The sequence below is a fragment of the Schistocerca nitens genome, chromosome 7, assembly GCF_023898315.1.
Source record: "Schistocerca nitens isolate TAMUIC-IGC-003100 chromosome 7, iqSchNite1.1, whole genome shotgun sequence".
Lineage (NCBI taxonomy): Eukaryota > Metazoa > Arthropoda > Insecta > Orthoptera > Acrididae > Schistocerca > Schistocerca nitens.
In genome coordinates, this window is record NC_064620.1 from 354,507,515 (window position 1) to 354,526,894 (window position 19,380).

The window sequence follows — 19,380 nt, forward strand, 5'->3', positions numbered from 1 at the left end:
AGACAGCTCAGCAGTATTCTCCATCTTGTTTATATGCATATCCACAATTCATCATCTCAGTTATTAATGAGTTGTTACCTTTACCCCTTTCATTATTTATATTCCACCAAGGATATTTCAATACCTCATTCTTTCACAATGATTATTAATTTTCTTTTCTTGCCTGTCTTTTATATTTTTCAGCTTGCTTTTCATTCAGTTCTACTTGAGGTTCCTCCACTTTTTGCTTCTTAGTTGCTTTTTCTGTGATGCAAGCCATTTGGTCTTCCCTGTGCTTGTTCCAGTGACTTGTAAAGTTGTTTATTGAAAACCAGCTATTTTTCTGTAAACTCACTTGAACATCTCCTCATTTGAATGTAAGAATTATTATGTATTCAGTGCTTGCAGTGTTTATATTGAAAGATAAATAAATGTTATTTGCTACCTATGTGCAGAATCAGCAATGTATATGAGTTCACCATCTTGAATTCAAAGGGAACAGTGCTGCCAAATGGACAGATTAAGGAGCCATTAATCTTACTCCTTCCTGTAACAAAAGTGGCTATGCAAGGAAAATTTTTACATGTGAGTTTTACTAGTATATACACTGTATACTTTTGTTTATATTCTATTATTTGTAAATGACTGCAGCAGCTATTAAAACATTATATGTTGCACAAAGAAACATACATACACACACAATTTCTAGCTATAATCATTGTCCGCTGTTGTACTACAGAAACAGAAGATATAGATACACAATGACATGTGTAATGTAAGTGTATGAAGTGCCAACAGAAATGGCTCTTTACTTCTGCACTGAATAGCAGATGTTTCTTTAGAGAGAAAATCTTTTTTAGAATATTCTCAAAAATATCAATGTAGCTTTCGCATTATCATACCTGTGCTTTTATTACCCTATTATGTCTGTTAAAATTCATTTTTAAACATTAAGAGAATAACAGACTGAGTAAATTCATTGTATATGAATCGTGGTAGCTGGACATGGATTTCAGTGTGTTCTGGCTATCAGTTTATTTAACTGTTATCATCAGTATTTACCAATGAATATTATATTTCACACTAGAAAATCCAGGATGGAATGTAGCAATATTATGAAAAGGAAAGTTGCTACTCAGTTGTTGAAACGGCAGTTACATGTTTGTGAGTTGAATTTGTGTGTGTGTGTGTGTGTGTGTGTGTGTGTGTGTGTGTGTGTGTGTGTGTGTGTGGTGGTGTGCGTGTGCGCGCGCCCGCAGTGTGCGCAAATGCACACATGTGCATGTGTTTGTCCTCTATTTTTGATGAAGGCCTTACTGGCTGAAAGCTATATTTGTGACAGTCTTTTTGTTGTGCCTATCTGTGACACAGCATCTCCGCTATATGGTAACAACTTTCTTTTTCATAATATTGTTATACAGGGTGTTTATAAATGAACCCTTTATAATATTTATTATATTAAACTTAAAGTTTTGAATGATATGTCAAATGAAAGAGCAACTCAAACAGTTTTACCAAGAACCTTATAAATGTTCAATGCGAGCACCTTTTGTCACACGGCACACATCAAGTCTATAGCCGAGTTCTTCCCAACTGTTGATAAGTGTGTCTTCAGTAATTGTAGCAACAGCTGCTTCAGTCTGGTTTCCTAATTCAGGGAGGTCTGTTGGTAGCGGAGGCATGTACACACGATCCTTGATGAAGCCCCAAAGGAAAAAATCACATGGCGTTAGGTCGGGCCCCATGCAGCCTATCCAGCGCTTGGGTACAGTGTCTAGTGGATTGCAGAGGAAAAATTGTGTGTTGCTCTGGTGCCAAACACAACTGTTTGAGTTGCTCTTTCATTTGACATATCATTTATAACTGTAAGTTTAATGTAACAAATATTATAAAGCGTTAAAACCCTGATATTCATTTATAAACACCCTGTATTTACACTAGTTTTTTGTATTATAATTGTCATTTCGAACTATACTATAATGTACTGCTTCATTTATGTTTCCATGAGCTGTGGCTTGGATTTTTATTGCAGTTCACTGCTACTTGTAGTACCCCTGCTAACACTAATGTGATCACAGTTGTGTTGGTTTATGTCTGCCTTATTGCAGTGAATTAATTCAGTTACCATTAACTAACAATTCAGTTACCATTAAGTAACAGTTAGATAATATTTGTAATGTTTGTACTCTGATGTGTCCTGTAATCATCAAATCTGTTACACATTGCTAAAAAATAAGAAAGGTGATAATCAGTTTACAAAGCATAAGTCAATTATTAGCTAACTTAAAGAACTTGAATGCAGTGAATCAAATATAATACCTTTGAGTATCATTTCTTACAGAAATTAACATTATTAATGTAATATCACTAGCTAAAAGAATCACTGTAAATGCAGAGCAATTCAATGAAATGCAAGATTTATGCTAAAATTCCTTTTAGTGACTTCTACTGTTAGTTTTAATGTACCACAAATACTCATTTTTATGACAATTTTCATGAAGTGATCCCTGCAACTTGAGACAGTGGGAAATAAGGTGTACAGATGCTTGAAAAACTGTCTGTACACACATTAATCCTTGCTGGCATGGGTAAGAGGAACAATGTCTTCAAACTGCAAAGAAAAGTTCTCATTTTTGACTTTCAGATCAAGTCAAGTATTTCTAAAACAGTCAAGTTTGTGATTTAGTCATATCCCTGTATAGTGAAAGTGTATTGTGCATGCACTTTCAGTATATTATAAATGCCAATGATATCAAAGGTGAATGTTTATTTCATTGTTACATAAAGGTCTCTAGGAGCACTACTCCACATTTAAGGTTTCTTTACAGGTTGAAGGTACCTTTGACTGATTAGTTTATAAATAAATTCTCAGAGATCATATTTTTTGCCAAATGACTGTTAGCTTTTCCTGGGAAGAGTGGGACATTTCAACAAGATATGCTCAATTCTGCACAGATAGATGTACCTACAAATAGGCAGAAGAATATGATTAAGACCTCAATGTAATTCAATATTCCACAAAGTCCCCAGAATGTAGCCAAAGTGAGCATCTTCAGGATTAGTTAGATCATTGTGATCTGCATATGAATCCTCTTCCTACATACATCAGCAACACCATGAATCATTGAAAATGACACACTTCTCGTTGTCTGTGGAGACCTATCAGCACAATTGGTCTTCCCTGTTCATCTAACTGTTACACTGGCTGCAAATTATGGTTATTTCAGGTAATGGTAGAAGTACAAAATAATATGACTTCAAGATAATTCAATGAAATTTATATCTGCAAACAAAGTACATAACACACCAATGTTATGCTACACATCATAAAGCTGAGTTGTTGAGTTGCAGGCAGAGTATATATGAGAGTACCAACCTATATCACTGCTTTCAAGGTGGATGTTGCTATTTTGGACTCTGTAGGATATAAAGAGCAGTGTGATCTTATCTATTTATTTGGCAATATGCTGTGTTATGTAAAATCAAATAATGGAAAATATTGGATGGAGTAATAACATTACTATGAAAAGTATAGGTTGCTCCTCACTACATAGCGGAGACGCTGAGTCACAGACACACACAACAAAAAGACAACTAAACATGGAAGCTTTCAACCAGGAGGCCTTCTTCTGGCATAGACGACATATAAATACACAATCAAACAAACACAGCTCACACACACCTGACTGCTGTCTCTGGCTGTCAAGGCAAGAGTGTGAGCAACAGTGTACGATGGGAGAAGGGATCTGGGTGGTTGGCATAAAGGAGGAGGCAGGGGCAGGGAGATGGAGGCAGAGAAGGGTACAGGTAGAGAGATGGTAAAGTGCTGTTGTGGGAGCATACAGTGACAAGATGGAAGAAGAGTAGACCTGCTAGGTGCAATTGGGAGGTTAGACAGAGGGTGCAGGGTGAGGGGTGGGGGTGGTGGAGGGAGGGAGGTGGGGATGGAGGAGAGAAGTAAAAAGACTGGGTGTTCCTGTGGGATAGAAGGTTGTGGACAAAGAGGGTTGAAACACAGGATATATCTGCAGGCAGAATTCCCACATGCAAAGTTCAGAAAAGCTGGTGTTGATAGGAAGAATCCAGATGGCACAGGTTGTGAAGCAGTCATTAACATAAAGAATGTTGTGCTGGGCAGCATGCTCGGCAACTGGGTGGTCCAGCTGTTTCTTGGCCACACTTTGTCAGTGGCCATTCATGCAGAAAGACAGCTTGTTGGTTGTCATGGCCACATAGAACACAGCACAGTGATTGCAGCTTAGCTTGCAGATTACATGATTGGTTTCACAGGTAACCCTGCCTTTGATGGGATAGGTGAAGCTTGTGACCAGACTGGAGTAGGTGGTGGTGGGAAGATGTATGGGACAGCTCTTGCATCTAGGCCCATCACAGGGATGTGAAGTAGTCATGCCCTGAAATGAGGAATGTTCTACCCACTATGCTCCCCATCCCTCCCACAGTGGTATTCTGCTGCCCACCGAACCTACACAATGTCATCCATCCCTGCACAACACCTGCTCCCAACCCATTGTCTCATGGCTTGTGTCCCTGCAGTAGACCCAGATACAAGATCTGTCCCATACATCCTCCCACCACCAGTTACTCCAGTCTTCTCACAAGCATCATGTATCCAATCAAAGGCAGGGCTACGTGTGAAACCAGTCATGTGATCTGCAAGCTAAGCAGCAACCTGTGTGCTGTGTTTGTTCTACATAGGCTTGACAGCCAACAGGCTGTCTGTCAGCATGAATGGCCACAGAGAAACTGCAGCCAAGAAACAGATGTACCACCCAGTTATTGAACATGCTGCTCAGCACAACATTCTTCATGTTAATGATTGCTTCACAGCCTGTGGCATCTGGATCCTTCCTACCAACACCAGCTTTCCTGAATTGCACAGGTGGGAACTCTCCCTGTAAGATGTACTATGTTCCCGTAACCCTCCTGGCCTCAACCTTTGTTAGTCATTGTCCTTCACCTGCCTACCCTCTTTCCTGTTCCCACTCCACAGCCGTCTGTTCCAAAGGTGCACCTGCCCCCCCCCCCTCCCCCCACCACTTTGCCCTCTGTCTAACCATCTGGCTGCACCCTGCTGCCCTATCCATCCCCCACCTCACACCTGTGCGCTCCCACGAACAGAACTTTACTGTCCCACACCTGTACCCTGCTCTCTCACCCACTCCCTGACCCAGCCTTCTCCTTTATCCCCACCACCCAAATTGCTCCCATCATGCGCTATTGCTCACAGTATGGCCTTAGCAGCCAAAGATTGTGTGTGTGTGTGTGTGTGTGTGTGTGTGTGTGTGTGTGTGTGTTATCTTTTTTTGATGAAGGCCTTGTTGGCTGAAAGCTTATTTGTGACAGTCTTTTTGTTGTGCCTATCTGCGACTCAGCAACTCTGCTGTACGGCGAGTAGCAACTTCCCTTTTCATAAGACTGTAAAATTTATCTATTATTTTAAATTTTTTTTACTTGAAACTGTGTCAGAAATCTTCCACATAAATAAGCTTTATTTCATACAAAAAGCATTGCCAGTATGCAAAGTCAGTTTATTTGGTTGTGATATGTAAATATATGAGAAGAGTATTTGTGACTGTTTTCATTACCTGATTTAGAAATAGCAAAATGATGAATGAAACACAAATTATGTAACTAATTTTATCTTATTTACACAACATTTTGCATTTTTAGGTTCATATGACAATAAAATAAATGCCCTTGAGGCACTATTAAAATTGCACACCTCGACTCTAGGAATCCTACTGTTTCTATAGGATGTGCATATGACTTTTAATGTCAGCCTGTTCTGACACTGATGATGTGTTTGTTATTTGGTGCAGTGACACTACAGTGTGTTCCTAGATGTTGCTGGATTTTCTGTACAAATAAAAATATATTTTTTAACTGTTCTTCAATACTGTATCTATTACTTTTTAATTGAGTTTTATGCAAATTCATAAAGAACCATATCGACCACTATCTAGAAAACTTAAAATGTGAACTCTGCCACCCCTATATATATATGAGATTGTTGTCTTTTAATACACCTGACATGAATTGTTTGAGGGAAACCTTTTTGTTCTTTCACAATGTAACAAAAACAAAGAAAATTTTGTGTTTCCAGCCCACCACCTCAAAGTGAATGAAAATTAATAATACATTAAAAGGGAACAAGTTGCTGCAGATGAATTTAGGTACACTTAAAAGAAAACTGTATCTGGTGCTGACACTGAAATGTTATTACTCAGTGGATAAATTCATCCAGGACAAACTGGAAATTTGAGCTGGATACAATGTTTTACAACCTAAGAAATATCGTTATTCATATCGTATATTCATATATTGTATATTCATATAATACTTTTATTATTAGTGTAAAAGTCTTGTAATTGTATTGTACATTTTTGACATATCTTCTATGTGCAAACCAAATAGATTGCAAATGTATGTCATCAGATGAATATATATTACACTTTGTCCTGTCATATATTTTTAACACATCTCACTGTTGCCGACAGATAGGTGCTTAATTAAAAACATGGATGCTGCTCTTTGTATTTTGTTGTGTTCTAAAATGACAAACTAGTGTTTGTTCACTACATTACTACACAAATATATTACACTTTGTCCTATCACCTGTAGATCTACATCTTAAACACATCTCACTGTTACTGTCAGATAGATGCCAAATAAAAAACATGAATGCTGCTCTCTGTATTTTGTCTTGTTCTAAAATGACAGACATATACGCTATGCCAGCATTGTATGAATAAAATGCTGCCTTCATATTACAATAAAATAAAACTTTTGGTTTACATCAAAACATTATGATTATTTGTCACCAGTGTGGTTTGTGGCGTAATAATGGATGGGATCTAAATACATGTCAGTCAGATGGGGTCCCTCGCAACCAAGTATTGGAGTGTCACTGTACAACTCTTGGCAATTACAGGTATGTCTCTGCTGTAAGTCTCACATGCTATACAATAAATGATGAATATTTGTGTCTTTAAAACTAGAGTGCAAAGAAGTCAACAATAGATTCCAAGTATTTACTAATAAAGGATGATTTGGATGCCAAAGGAAAAGCAGGATCAGGGAATAATTATAAAAAAAGGTGACTTAAGTCATTCAGAAAATAAGTTAACACATACCTAAACTGTGGCCAAATAAAATGCAAAGTATAAGATGTAATAAATATATTCAAATACAATGTTCAATAAAAATTAAAATAAAAGTAAAGCTACAATGGATAATAAGAATATGGAAAGGATAGATAGCTACTCCCCACTTAAAGGAGGATTTGTGTTGCAGACTGGCACGAAGAAGGAGAATGCTGAAATATTTAAGCTTTTGTGTAGAGCTGTTCTTCAGAAACAGTTATACACATTCACACAAGAATAACTCTCTCACACACTCACTGTCTCTGGATACTAATGGTTTAAGATGCTTCAGAATCTTTTAGATTTCCTAATTTTCCAGTTTATCTCTAGACAGTCAATGTGTTTACTATGCTGATCTATTTTCTTATTCATTATCAGATCTATTCCTGCATTACCCATATTGTATTCATATTTATGACCCTGTACTCACTTGATCAGACTCCTGTTCATCCTGCCACCATACTTCATTAATTCCCACCATATCTAATGTCAACCTATCCATTTCCATTTTGCAATTCTCTAACCTTCCTACTCGAGGTATAAACACCCCACACTTCAACCCATAGACCACATTTTGTTTCTCATGATGACAATAACCTCCTGAGTAGTTCCCACCCAGAGATCTGCATGTGGGTCTATTTTACCTGCAAACTATTTTTTTCAAGAGATGCCATCATCATCAACCCCTAGAGTAGAACTGCATGAAATTTAGGAAAACAGCAGCTCAGTTTCCCCTTGCCTTCATCTGTTCACAGTACCAACATTACAAGGCAATGTTGGCTGATGTTATGTGGCCAGATAAGTCAGTCATCCAGACTGTATCCACAGCAACTGCAGAATAGGCTGCTGCCCCTCTATTGTAGTTGAACCTATTGTATTGTATCATTGAGGCCTGCAATCCCTCCCACAACAGGAAGATCCATTCATGAGGGTCACTAAATATAATCACATTTTGATTAATGGCTTTGAGTAACACTTAATTTGGTGACTGAGGAATATAATGTCATTTGAAATATGAAGAAAAGGAGGGCACAGGGAACATTGTTTCAGTATATATGATTAATGCTAGGGTAAAGCTACAGAAAGGGAACTTCAACAATTATTTATGAATATTTGTAAAGAAGAGCAATGACTCAGATCTGGAATAATGCTTTAATTAGTCTCCTTCACAAGAAAAGAGGCATATAGAACATGAAGGACTATACACCTGCAAGGTTCCTATATGTAATGTGCAAGATATTCACTAAAATCATCAAATGCCCACATAGAAAAAAAGGAGAGGAAGGAAGAAGCTGCTTTTAGAAGGGTTGTTGCACAGTACACCATTTTTGAGTGGTTAATGAAATTATAAAATGGAGCAGTGACTATGAATTACCACTTAATCTTATTTTCATACATTGTGAGTAAGAACCTAGTTTCAACAAAATCTGTACTGACAGTCCTTGAGAAACAAAGTGTTGATCCAAACTGTATTAGTATACTGAATAACACATTCTTAATGCAAGACTACATCAGAATACTATAAAATTCAAAACTGAAAAAGCTTACGCTTGGAAGTTCCATATAACCAAAACATTTCTCAGCAGACCTAGAAGAAAATTTCAGATCTTTAAACTTGGAAAAAATGTTTGTGTTACCAGAACGTCCCTAAATCACCTTCTTTTCAGTCACTTCTTCTGTCTGAGAGTCTGAATAACACAATTACAGGATTCACTCTTGCCAATAGTGACAGCACTTAATAAAATTAGAAGAATTATATCAGGTTTAACAATCTACCCTTGCATATACACTCATAAACTGTAAAGATTGTGCTGTAATTATTAACACTGGGCCATGTAATAAATTTGGTAATTGTGTTCTTTTGTTTCATGCATGGAACGAATTTGCAGTAATATTTTATTAGTTTCTCTTTTTCTAATTTTAACGTTTTGTTAATTGGCAAAAAATGGCCCAGTAATTTTAAATACATTATTTATAATTTCTTTTAGTGCCTTGTGTTATGTTGGATTGATTTTAATACTCGTGATACCTACAGAAAGAGCAAAATAAATGTGTCATTTTCAATTCAGTGACTCATTCTTATTTTACTTACAGTGTTTTTATTGCTGATGTTCCTCCAAAAACAACTACTCGTATCACTGAAAGTGCTGCTATGACTGTCAGACCAGTGGAACATCTAACATCTAGTCACACAGAATCTAGTACTGGACGTATGTCTACAGTAGTTTCAACAAGTTTATCTTCACCAACTGCCACTACTGTCACATCAACTATTAAAATGACTGAGTCAGTGTCAGATACTACAGTACTGTCAACAGGCAGAAACACATGGTCTTCAGCTAATACAAGAACTCCATTAGAAGCAGGTACAACTGCATCTCCAACCATATCAAGTTCTCCAGCTGTCAAAAGAACCTCTGGAAGTGATGTGACAGAGTCTTCAACATCACTGTATCAAGTTGGGACGGGATCAGCAGAAGTATCTACAACTGAGATAACTTCTCATTTGACCACAAGACTTCCAGGAAAAGTTATCTCAAACAATACAATATATAATGTCATATTTAGGTAAATCACATAAACTTTTAACAGCCAGGAGGCATTTGTCATTCATCTATAGCTGAAATAGAGTTTTTCAAATAATGGAAAATCCAGGATGGAATGTAACAATATTATGAGAAGGTAAGTTGCTACTCACCATATAGCAGAGATTCTGAGTTGCAGATTGGTACAACATAAAGATTTTCACACTTAAAGCTTTTCACCAATGGCCCCTGACAACAGTAGACACACATACACACACATACACTCATGCAAATGCAACTCACACACACGACTGCAGTCTCAGGCAACTGAAACCACACTCAGTGGCCTGAGACTGCAATCGTGTGTGTGAGTTGCATTTGCATGAGTGTGTGTGTGCCTATGTGTGTCTATTGTTGAGAAATAAGAAGATGGTATCTGTTCTTTCAGACATGTCCAAAAGAACAGATACCATCTTCATATAGTTAAGGCTAACCAGCCATTGACCTTCTTCTACTGTGCTGGATTCACACGCATTGCCGAACTCTTACGGGATTCGGTAAGATTGTGTGCCACGAGTAATGAGTGTAGTGGGCAGCGGCACTACGAATGTAGTGTGTGGACATTAAGCTGGGAATGTGAGTCTCACGAGGAGTGTGCAAGGGATAAATCCCTGCAGTCGCACAATCCTCTGTGCCCTTGGTGGCTCAGATGGATAGAGTGTCTGCCATGTAAGCAGAGATCCCGGGTTCGAGTCCCAATTGGGGCACATATTTTCAACTGTCCGCATTGATGTATATCAACGCCTGTTGACAGCTTAGGGTCTTGATTTACTTATCATTTCATTGCTGACAAAAGCCATTGGCTAAAAGCTTTAAGTGTGAAAATCTTTTTGTTGTGCCTATCTGCGAGTCAGCATCTCTGCTATATGGTGAGTGGCAACTTTCCTCCTCATAATACTGAAATAGAGTGTTTGTTAAGTATGTTAATGACTCATTCTTAATTTGTTCTATGCTTTAATTACTAATTAATTAATATAAGAAAGAATTCAGTTTCATCCTTAGAGTATCTGAGACCTTTATTACAAGGTTGTTTTATTTTTTCCATGTCTTTAAAACTGGCTGCGAAAGTCCCATGTTGAGTGAATGCTGGACCAAAGGCTATTAAGAATTTAACAAGATCTTGAAAATATATTGATAGAATATGTATTGTTGCCTACACTGTGCTGCATTTTATACAAATCTCATGTTGAATAATGTGCCTTTATTCAATGTAGCATCTCCTGTTAATTGTTTCTTTTTAGCAGCCTTATAAGATATTGATTATAATGTCCAAAGCTTAGACTTGTGTTGATACAAAACACCTGTAACTTTTCTTTTTGTGCAACAGTTTAGCTGTTAAACCTCCTTTTTAACAAATTTTTAATTACTGATAACAAAACCTCTCTCTCTCTCTCTCTACCTCCCTCACACACACACACACACACACACACACACACACACACACTTCCCTTCTCTGTTGTGTGTGTGTGTGTGTGTGTGTGTGTGTGTGTGTGTGTGTATTTTGGCATATTATTGCTCACTAATGTGTTTCTTACTTACTCATTAATACATATTATTTTATTTTCTGCATGTATTTCTTGATATGCATGTTTCAGAATAGTATTTCTTGATACGCATGTTTCAGAATAGAAGAAGATTTTGGAAAAATTGTTAGCAAAAATGAAAAACAATTTGAAAATCATTTGAAGATACAGATCCTAGATCAAGTGCATGAAATGCCCAGTAATATGATATATGGCATATATTTAACTAATGGTAAGTATCTAGCTGAATGAAGCACCTTTACACCCCTTAGTCATTGGTTGTCATTAGAGACATTTTAAAATAATAAAAACAATATTTCTAAAAAAATATATTGCTGAGAATGTTTCTCTGCATTGTAGTGTTACGTTATCAGTAATGTGGTATATCTCTCTTCATGTAATGATATAAATTCTGAACAATTTTTTACAAGTACAGAGGGGTCCAAAAAAATGTATCCACTGTTTAAAATTCCATAACTGGCAAACTAATTGACGGAGTTGTCTCATCCTTGATAGTATAATAGTTTGTAGTTCTGGAAATTGCCACACAAGCGTTGTATTGCATTGTTTTGTTTTGTCAGATGACAGTTGCCAGATAGTCAGTGTTTCGTTCTTAGTTGCACCTAGTTACTCGAGTAAACATGGCTGGCGCAAGGCTTACATTCGATAAAAGAAAGTCAGTTTTGAAATGGTATTTTAAGCACGAAAACATTAATGAGGTTCAACGGCAATGGTGTAATGAGTATCAAACAGAGCCACCAACACGTTTAACGATTCGTCGCATTCAAGACAAATTTGAAGCCGAAGGCTGTATTAAAGATGTACACAAACAGCTATCTGGATGACCTGTAACAGTAACAAGTCCAGCTAACTCCATTCGTGTGTTACAACAATTCACTCGCTCACCCCAGAAGTCTTTGAGACAGTGTACCCGTGAAACTGGATTGCGTCGCTCAAGTGTTTGGCAAATTTTGAAGACAGCAAAATGGAAGTGCTATGTCCCACGATTGCTACACGCAATGAACAAGGACGACCCAGATCGTAGAAAGGAGTACTGCGAGTGGTTTACTAACATGGTGCGCAACGATGAAGAGTTTGCAGAGATGATTGTGTGGTCTGATGAGGCACAGTTCAAACTCAATGGTACAGTAAATCACCACAATTGCATCTACTGGGCCGCCAAAAATCCAAACATCCATGTAGATAAAGCAGTGAATTTGCCAGGAGTAAATGTGTGATGTGGGTTGTCATAACAGGGCTTGATTGGGCCATTGTTTTTTGACAGGACAGTTACCGGTGACGTGTACCTTCAGAAGCTTGACACATCCATTTTACCTGCCATCCAAAACTTGTATGGAGACAGAAGAGTTTACTTTCAACAAGATGGTGCCCCAGCCCACTACCAAAATCGTGATAGGGTGTATCTCGACGAAAATCTACCAGGAAGATGGAGAGGCTGTAGAGGTGCTGTGGAGTATCCACCATGTTCCCCAGACCTGACTCCTCTGGACTTTTACCTGTGGGGAACACTAAAGGATGTAGTTTATTGGCAAAAGCCATGCACATTGGATGAACTTCAAGAGTCCATTGTACATTCGTGTGCAAATATCCAACTGAACACGTTGCAGTCAGTAGTTCATGCTGCAGTTCGGCAGCATCGTTGTGTGTGGATGTTAATGGTGACCATTTCAAACACCTACAGTGATATCTTTAAGTTGGACTTTAAGCTACACTTTCACCAAAAATGACACAACTCCTTCAATTAGTTTGCAAGTTATGGACTTTTAAACATTTTTTTGGACCCCTCTGTATAGTGAGTAAATATAATAAGAATCATCCACCTGTAAAGCTGTTTTTAAACATAGGAAAATAGAAATATGTGAAAAATAAGAAAGAAATAACATGAGTAAAAGAATGAAACACACTAAGAATTTATTTCTCGGAGCATATTTTTATGAAAGCTTATGTAAGTTTCACATACTGTAGTGCAAATGCAAATTGAAAAAGAGACATGAAAGTATAAAGTAAAATGGTCTGTGAGTTAGACAACTGGCTCTACTCATCTTAATGCGAAGCCATTGCACAGCATGGAGATAAAGAAACTTGTGGAATTCTCTACCATAATAAGCAAGTTTTTCTTACTTAAAAACTAAAAGGAAAAAAAATAATAACATGACAGTGTGAAATGAGGAAAATGGTAATAAGAAAATGCTCAGAACTGTATGTTGTCATAAGTAAAGGAGACATAGTAGGTAGGACTTGATTATAAATTGTTCTACAGTGCATGTACTATGATTGTGAACCCAGGTCTGAAGGCTATGGTTATGTGAGCATGCAAATAAGTTGAATGCCATTTCCTCAGTTGTTTCCACCCATTGTCATGAAGTCAGTCTTCCTGTTATTTTTTTCATAGCAGAGGGTCTTTTTCTCTTACTCAACTTCTATGTGTACTTTTGAATTGTGTCAGATTTGTTGTTACCAGTAGGTACAATCATACTGAGAACAAGTACTTTTACTGGGATGGAATTATACTAGTCAGATTGGCAGCCCATCCACATCAAGCAATCTCACACAGACAATTGAATAGTGTCCTGGTGATTTTTACAAAGTTCATTGCCATTTTTCAAGACTTGTAGTTTTCATGTTACTTTATTCTCTGAAAGTTATCTTAGAAATTTGGAAGATTACATTTCTATAAACAATTTTGGGGGCATCATCAGGGGCATATGCATCCCATGACTTTCCCCCTGCATCTACATCAGGATGAGGAGAGACAAAGTACAATTTTGACAATATTTCTTCTAGCTTATCACACATTAATGGGAACAAAGAAGGAAAATGATGTGGCACATCAAGTACCCATCACCATCACACGCCTTATGGCAAGATTAACAACAGTGTTCTTGGGTTGTTTCAGCTGTTGATTTAGTGGAGTGTTGGTAGGGAGTTTTGGGGGATGTGTCAAGTTGAAAAGCTCAGCTAGGCAAGGTCTGGCATTAGGAGGGGTTGACGAAGAGGAACAATGTGGGTAGCATAGGGGTTGGATATTAGTATCCCAAGGTGGTAGTAGGATGTTAGCAGGGTGGTAACTTATGGAGGTGGTCTCTGGAATGCTCTTTCAGGTATTGGAGTGCAAGGGACTCAATTTTAGAAGTGTGATGGATGTAGTAGGGATTGCACAGTAGCAGTACCTTGCAAAGGGAACAAAGTAGTTAGCTTTTGCAGTACCAGGTTTGTGACGGGCATGGACAGGTAGAACCTTTAATGTGAAAGTTAGTATGAAACAAGAGGAGCGGTCCAGAGAATGTTACCTTGCCACAGTTTGCGCGGCTGTGTGTGTGTGTGTGTGTGTGTGTGTGTGTGTGTGTGTGTGTGTTGTCCGTAGTATAAGTTAGTTTAAGTAGAGTGTAAGCCTAGGGACTGATGACCTCGGCAGTTTGGTCCCATAGGAACTTGCCACAAATTTACATTTCCAGAGAATAGAATTTTTATGGTTAGTCCTTTGGTTGGTGGGGGTGGAAGTGGGGGGAGGGGGATGGGGGGAATTCCATGGTTTAACAAATCTTAGGCTCTTCCCAGAACCTCTTTCCTGAATCCAATGCCCTCTTCACCCCTATGACGTTCGAAAAATGCACCTACTAAGTGATCTTCAAAATCAACAAACCCAACAATGCTGTATGACCCATTGCAGCAAGTTATTCTTCCCACACTGAAATAATTTCAGCCCTCATAGATCAACACTTCCAACCAGTTGTCAGAAATGTCACATCCCATGTCAAAGAGACCAACCACTTACTTTACTAACTCTTCACCATCCCCACCCCTTTACCTCCTGGATCCCTATTCATCACTGTTGGTGATACTTCCCTGTACACCAACATTCCTCATGCCCATGGTCTTGCCACTATTGAACACAAACTCCCTCATTGTCCTTCAGATTCCAAACCCATTACCTGATCCCTCATACATGTTACTAACTTTATCTTAAGTCACAACTACTCCTCCTTTGAAAGGAAGGTATACAAAGAAATCCATGGCTTAGCCATGGGCACCTACATGGTACCCTCCTGTGCTAACCTGTTTATGGACCATCTAGAGGAAACTTCCCAAAACCCCAAAGCCCTGGTCTGGTTCAGGTTCTTTGATGACACCTTCCCAACTTCAACAGCTTTTCTCCCATCCACTTCACCTGGACCCTGCATTCCTTGATACTGTCCTGCCCTCTGGTGGCTCTATCTGCACCTATGACCGCATTAAACCCACCAACACCAACAGTACCTGTATTTCAGTAGCTGCCCTCCCTTCCACACAAAAAAATCCCTACCATACAACCTGGCCAACTGAGGACAGCATTCACAGACAGGCACTGTCCCGCAGACCTAGTCCACAAACAGATTTCCTGTGCATATCCTAACACACCCCCAATCCTTCCACCACTGCACCAAAAATCAGCTACAATGGAGCACATACCATCCCAGAGTGGAACAACTGAACCACATCCTTTGTTAGTGCTTTGGTTATCTATCACCAACCTACCCAAGATCCCTCAAACCCTTCCTAAAGTGGTCTTCCATCACTCATCCAACCTGTACAGCATCGTTCGTATTCCACCACCATGTCACTCCCAATCACAAGTGGAACAACTGAACCACATCCTTTGTTAGGGCTTTCATTATCTATCACCAGCCCACCCAAGATCCCTCAAACCATTCCTAAAGTGGTCTTCCATCACTCACCCAACCTGTACAGCATCCTATTCCACTGCCATGCCACTCCCACATCCTTTGTTAGTGCTTTGATTATCTATCACCAACCTACCCAAGATCCCTCAAACCCTTCCTAAAGTGGTCTTCCATCACTCATCCAACCTGTACAGCATCGTTCGTATTCCACCACCATGTCACTCCCAATCCCAAGTGGAACAACTGAACCACATCCTTTGTTAGGGCTTTCATTATCTATCACCAGCCCACCCAAGATCCCTCAAACCATTCCTAAAGTGGTCTTCCATCACTCACCCAACCTGTACAGCATCCTTCAAATGGCTCTGAGCACTATGGGACTCAACTGCTGAGGTCATTAGTCCCCTAGAACTTAGAACTAGTTAAACCTACCTAACCTAAGGACATCACAAACATCCATGCCCGAGGCAGGATTCGAACCTGCGACCGTAGCGGTCTTGCGGTTCCAGACTGCAGCGCCTTTAACCGCACGGCCACTTCGGCCGGCTACAGCATCCTATTCCACTGCCATGCCACTCCCAATCCCAACTCCTTGCCACAAGCATCATATTCCTGTGGAAGAACAGGTGCAGTGACTGCCCAATCCAACCATCCAGCACTTCCTATTGCGGTCCTACCACAGAATTATCCCTCCCCATCAGAGGATGAGCCACCTTTGAAAGCAATCAAGTCATATACTTGTAGCTCTGCTGAAATCATTGCACATCTTTTTATACCAGTATGACTACCAGCCAGCTGTCCATGAGAATGAATGGCCACCACCAAACTTTGGCCAAGAGCTGTGTGGATACCCTATGGCTTAACAAACAGCTGAACATAACATATTTGATTTCAATGGCTGCTTCACATTCCGGTACATCTGTGTTCTCCCCTTACCATCAGGTTTTTTTTTTTCTTTAAAAAAATGTTCCAAGATGGGAGTTATCTTGACAACACATTCTCCACTTCTGAAATCATCTCAGCCTCAGCCTACAGTAACATACTCTCCCCACATCCTCCACCCAACAGTTTCCACCTCCTTCTGTCCTATTACCTCTTCTCAATGCATGTCTGCTCACTGCTCACCCTTGTTGTGAACCACTCTCTGCCAACACACCCGCCAGTCTTTTCTCCTTCTCTGCTCCTCTCCTTTTCTGCTCCCATTTTACTCACCCTCCCCTCTCACTCCGTCCCTCCCTCACAGCCTCCTGACAGTGCACCTGGCAGCCTTTCCTGCCACCATCTAGTCTGTGCTGCATGCTCTGCCGGGCAGTGCAGATTTCCACCTCCACACCTATACCCTACTATTCCGCCCCACCCCCTTTCCTGCCCCACTCCGAATTGCTGCTTTCATTTGATGCAATACGGTTTGAGCAGCCAAAAATAATGGTCATGTGTGTGAAGGTGTGCTTGAGCACTCTGTCTTCAGGCCACGAGTGGCCTACCGGGACCATCCGACCGCTGTGTCATCTTCGGTGGAGGATGCGGATAGGAGGGGCGTGGGGTCAGCACACCGCTGTCAGCACACCGCTCTCCCGGTCATAAGATGGTATTCTTGACCGAAGCCGAGTAGCTCCTCAATTGGCATCACGAGGCTGAGTGCACCCCGAAAAATGGCAACAACACATGGCGGCCTGGATGGTCACCCATCCCAGTGCCGACCACGCCCAACAGCTCTTAACTTCGGTGATCTCACGGGAACCGATGCACTGCGGCAAGGCTGTTGCCTGAAGGTGTGCTTGCTTGTGTGAATATGTGTGTGTGTGTGTGTGTGTGTGTGTGTGTGTGTGTGTGTGTGTGTGTGTGCGTGGGTGTGTGTGTTCCTTTCTGAAGAAGGCCTTGTCCAAAAGCTGAAATGTGTAACACTATCTTCATTGAGCCTGTCTGCAGGTCAGCTTATCATCTTTACAGTGAGTAGCAACCTATTCTTTTTGAATACTGTTGATATTCTAACTGGATGTTTCACTGTTTTATCCTCCTTTCTGGGGATTAAATGAGAAGGGAACCACTGCCTGGTGGTGGAGGAGAAACTCCAAAGGCAAAAGGAGACAACCCCAACAGAAAATCCTTTCTTGCATTAGGCCTAACAAGGCAGTAGGAAAGTCTTCATACGTTGCTTTCAAAATACAGACGAGCCTCGGAACGACCAACTCAGAATTTGACCCCACAGCTTCTTCAAGTACGGTAGTGAATGGTGGGAGACTTGATGATATTTATCAGTACAAGAAGATGAAATCAAATGCACTAAAAAATAAACTAAATATTGGCACCCTTAATATATTAACCCTCAACGGAAAAAAAGGAAGAAATAACAGATCTACTAACAGAGAGAAAGTTAGATATTTTGGGATTAAGTGAAACGAAATAGAAGGGAAAAGGTAAGAAGAATTTGAGAGGAGGAGGAAAACTGTACTGTAGTGGGAATAACAGATTTGGAAGAAATGGTGTGACAGTGATGGTGAATAAGAATGTACACAATTGTATTGAATGTGTGAGATATATATGAGACAGGATCATAATCTTAAACCTGACATTCCAAAAAGAAATACTAAACGTTATCCAGATTTGTGCACCTCAAGTGGGATGTAGCAAAGAAGAGAAGATGGACATTGAAAATGAGTTAGAGAACCATATAGAGAGTGCTAAGAGTGATGGGAAATTTTAATGCATAGATAGGCAAAGACAGAAAGTAATTTGAGCAAGTATTGGGATGTTTTGGATATGGAGACAGAAATGAAGAAGGAGAAAGACTCCTGGACTCGTGCCAGAGGAATGGAATGAAAATAGCAAACAGCTGGTTTTGAAGAGAGGAAGTCATGTTATCACCAGATACAGTTGGGATGGAAGAACCAAGAGTGTAATTGATTATATTCTAGTAGATATGGAATGGGGAGAGAAAGTAACAAATTTGAAGGTAATTCCAAGTGTGAGTGCAGATGGAGACCATAGATTACTGGTGGGACAATGGAAAATGAATCACTGTCTGAAAAATAGAAAAAAGAAGAAAGTGATGAGTATATGGGATTGGAAACTGAAGGGGAGTGAAAGTGCTGAGAAGTATAAAGAATTAATCACACAAAAATTTCCAAAAGAAGTTTTCTGTAATGTACAAAAAGACTGGAGTTTATTCAAAGACACTTTAGCTGAATCAGCACAAAAAGTATGTGGTAGAACGTCTGGAAAGGAAAAAATAAGACAGTCAAGTTGGTGGGATGATACCATAATCCGAGTAGTTAGAAGAAAAAATTGAGCATGGAGAAACTGGTGCAAAACTAAAAATGATGAGGACCATAAAAGATATATAGAGGAAAATAAGAAGTGCAAAGAAATAGTGGAAACAGCAAAGAAAAGAGCATGGGAAGAGTTTACAATAAAAATTGAAGAAGATGTGAAGAGCAATAAGAAAATG

General features: G+C 39.5%; 1 protein-coding gene across 1 annotated transcript in view; it reads left to right on the forward strand.

The window, feature by feature from the left end:
• The window catches only part of LOC126195617 (uncharacterized), a 444,247-nt gene that overhangs the window by 351,977 nt on the left and 72,890 nt on the right, over positions 1 to 19,380 (forward strand). The window contains exons 26-29 of the mRNA XM_049934243.1: positions 435 to 564; positions 6,825 to 6,931; positions 9,237 to 9,710; positions 11,352 to 11,482. Coding sequence (XP_049790200.1) covers positions 435 to 564; positions 6,825 to 6,931; positions 9,237 to 9,710; positions 11,352 to 11,482 — 842 coding nt within the window. The remainder of the gene's footprint in view (positions 1 to 434; positions 565 to 6,824; positions 6,932 to 9,236; positions 9,711 to 11,351; positions 11,483 to 19,380) is intronic.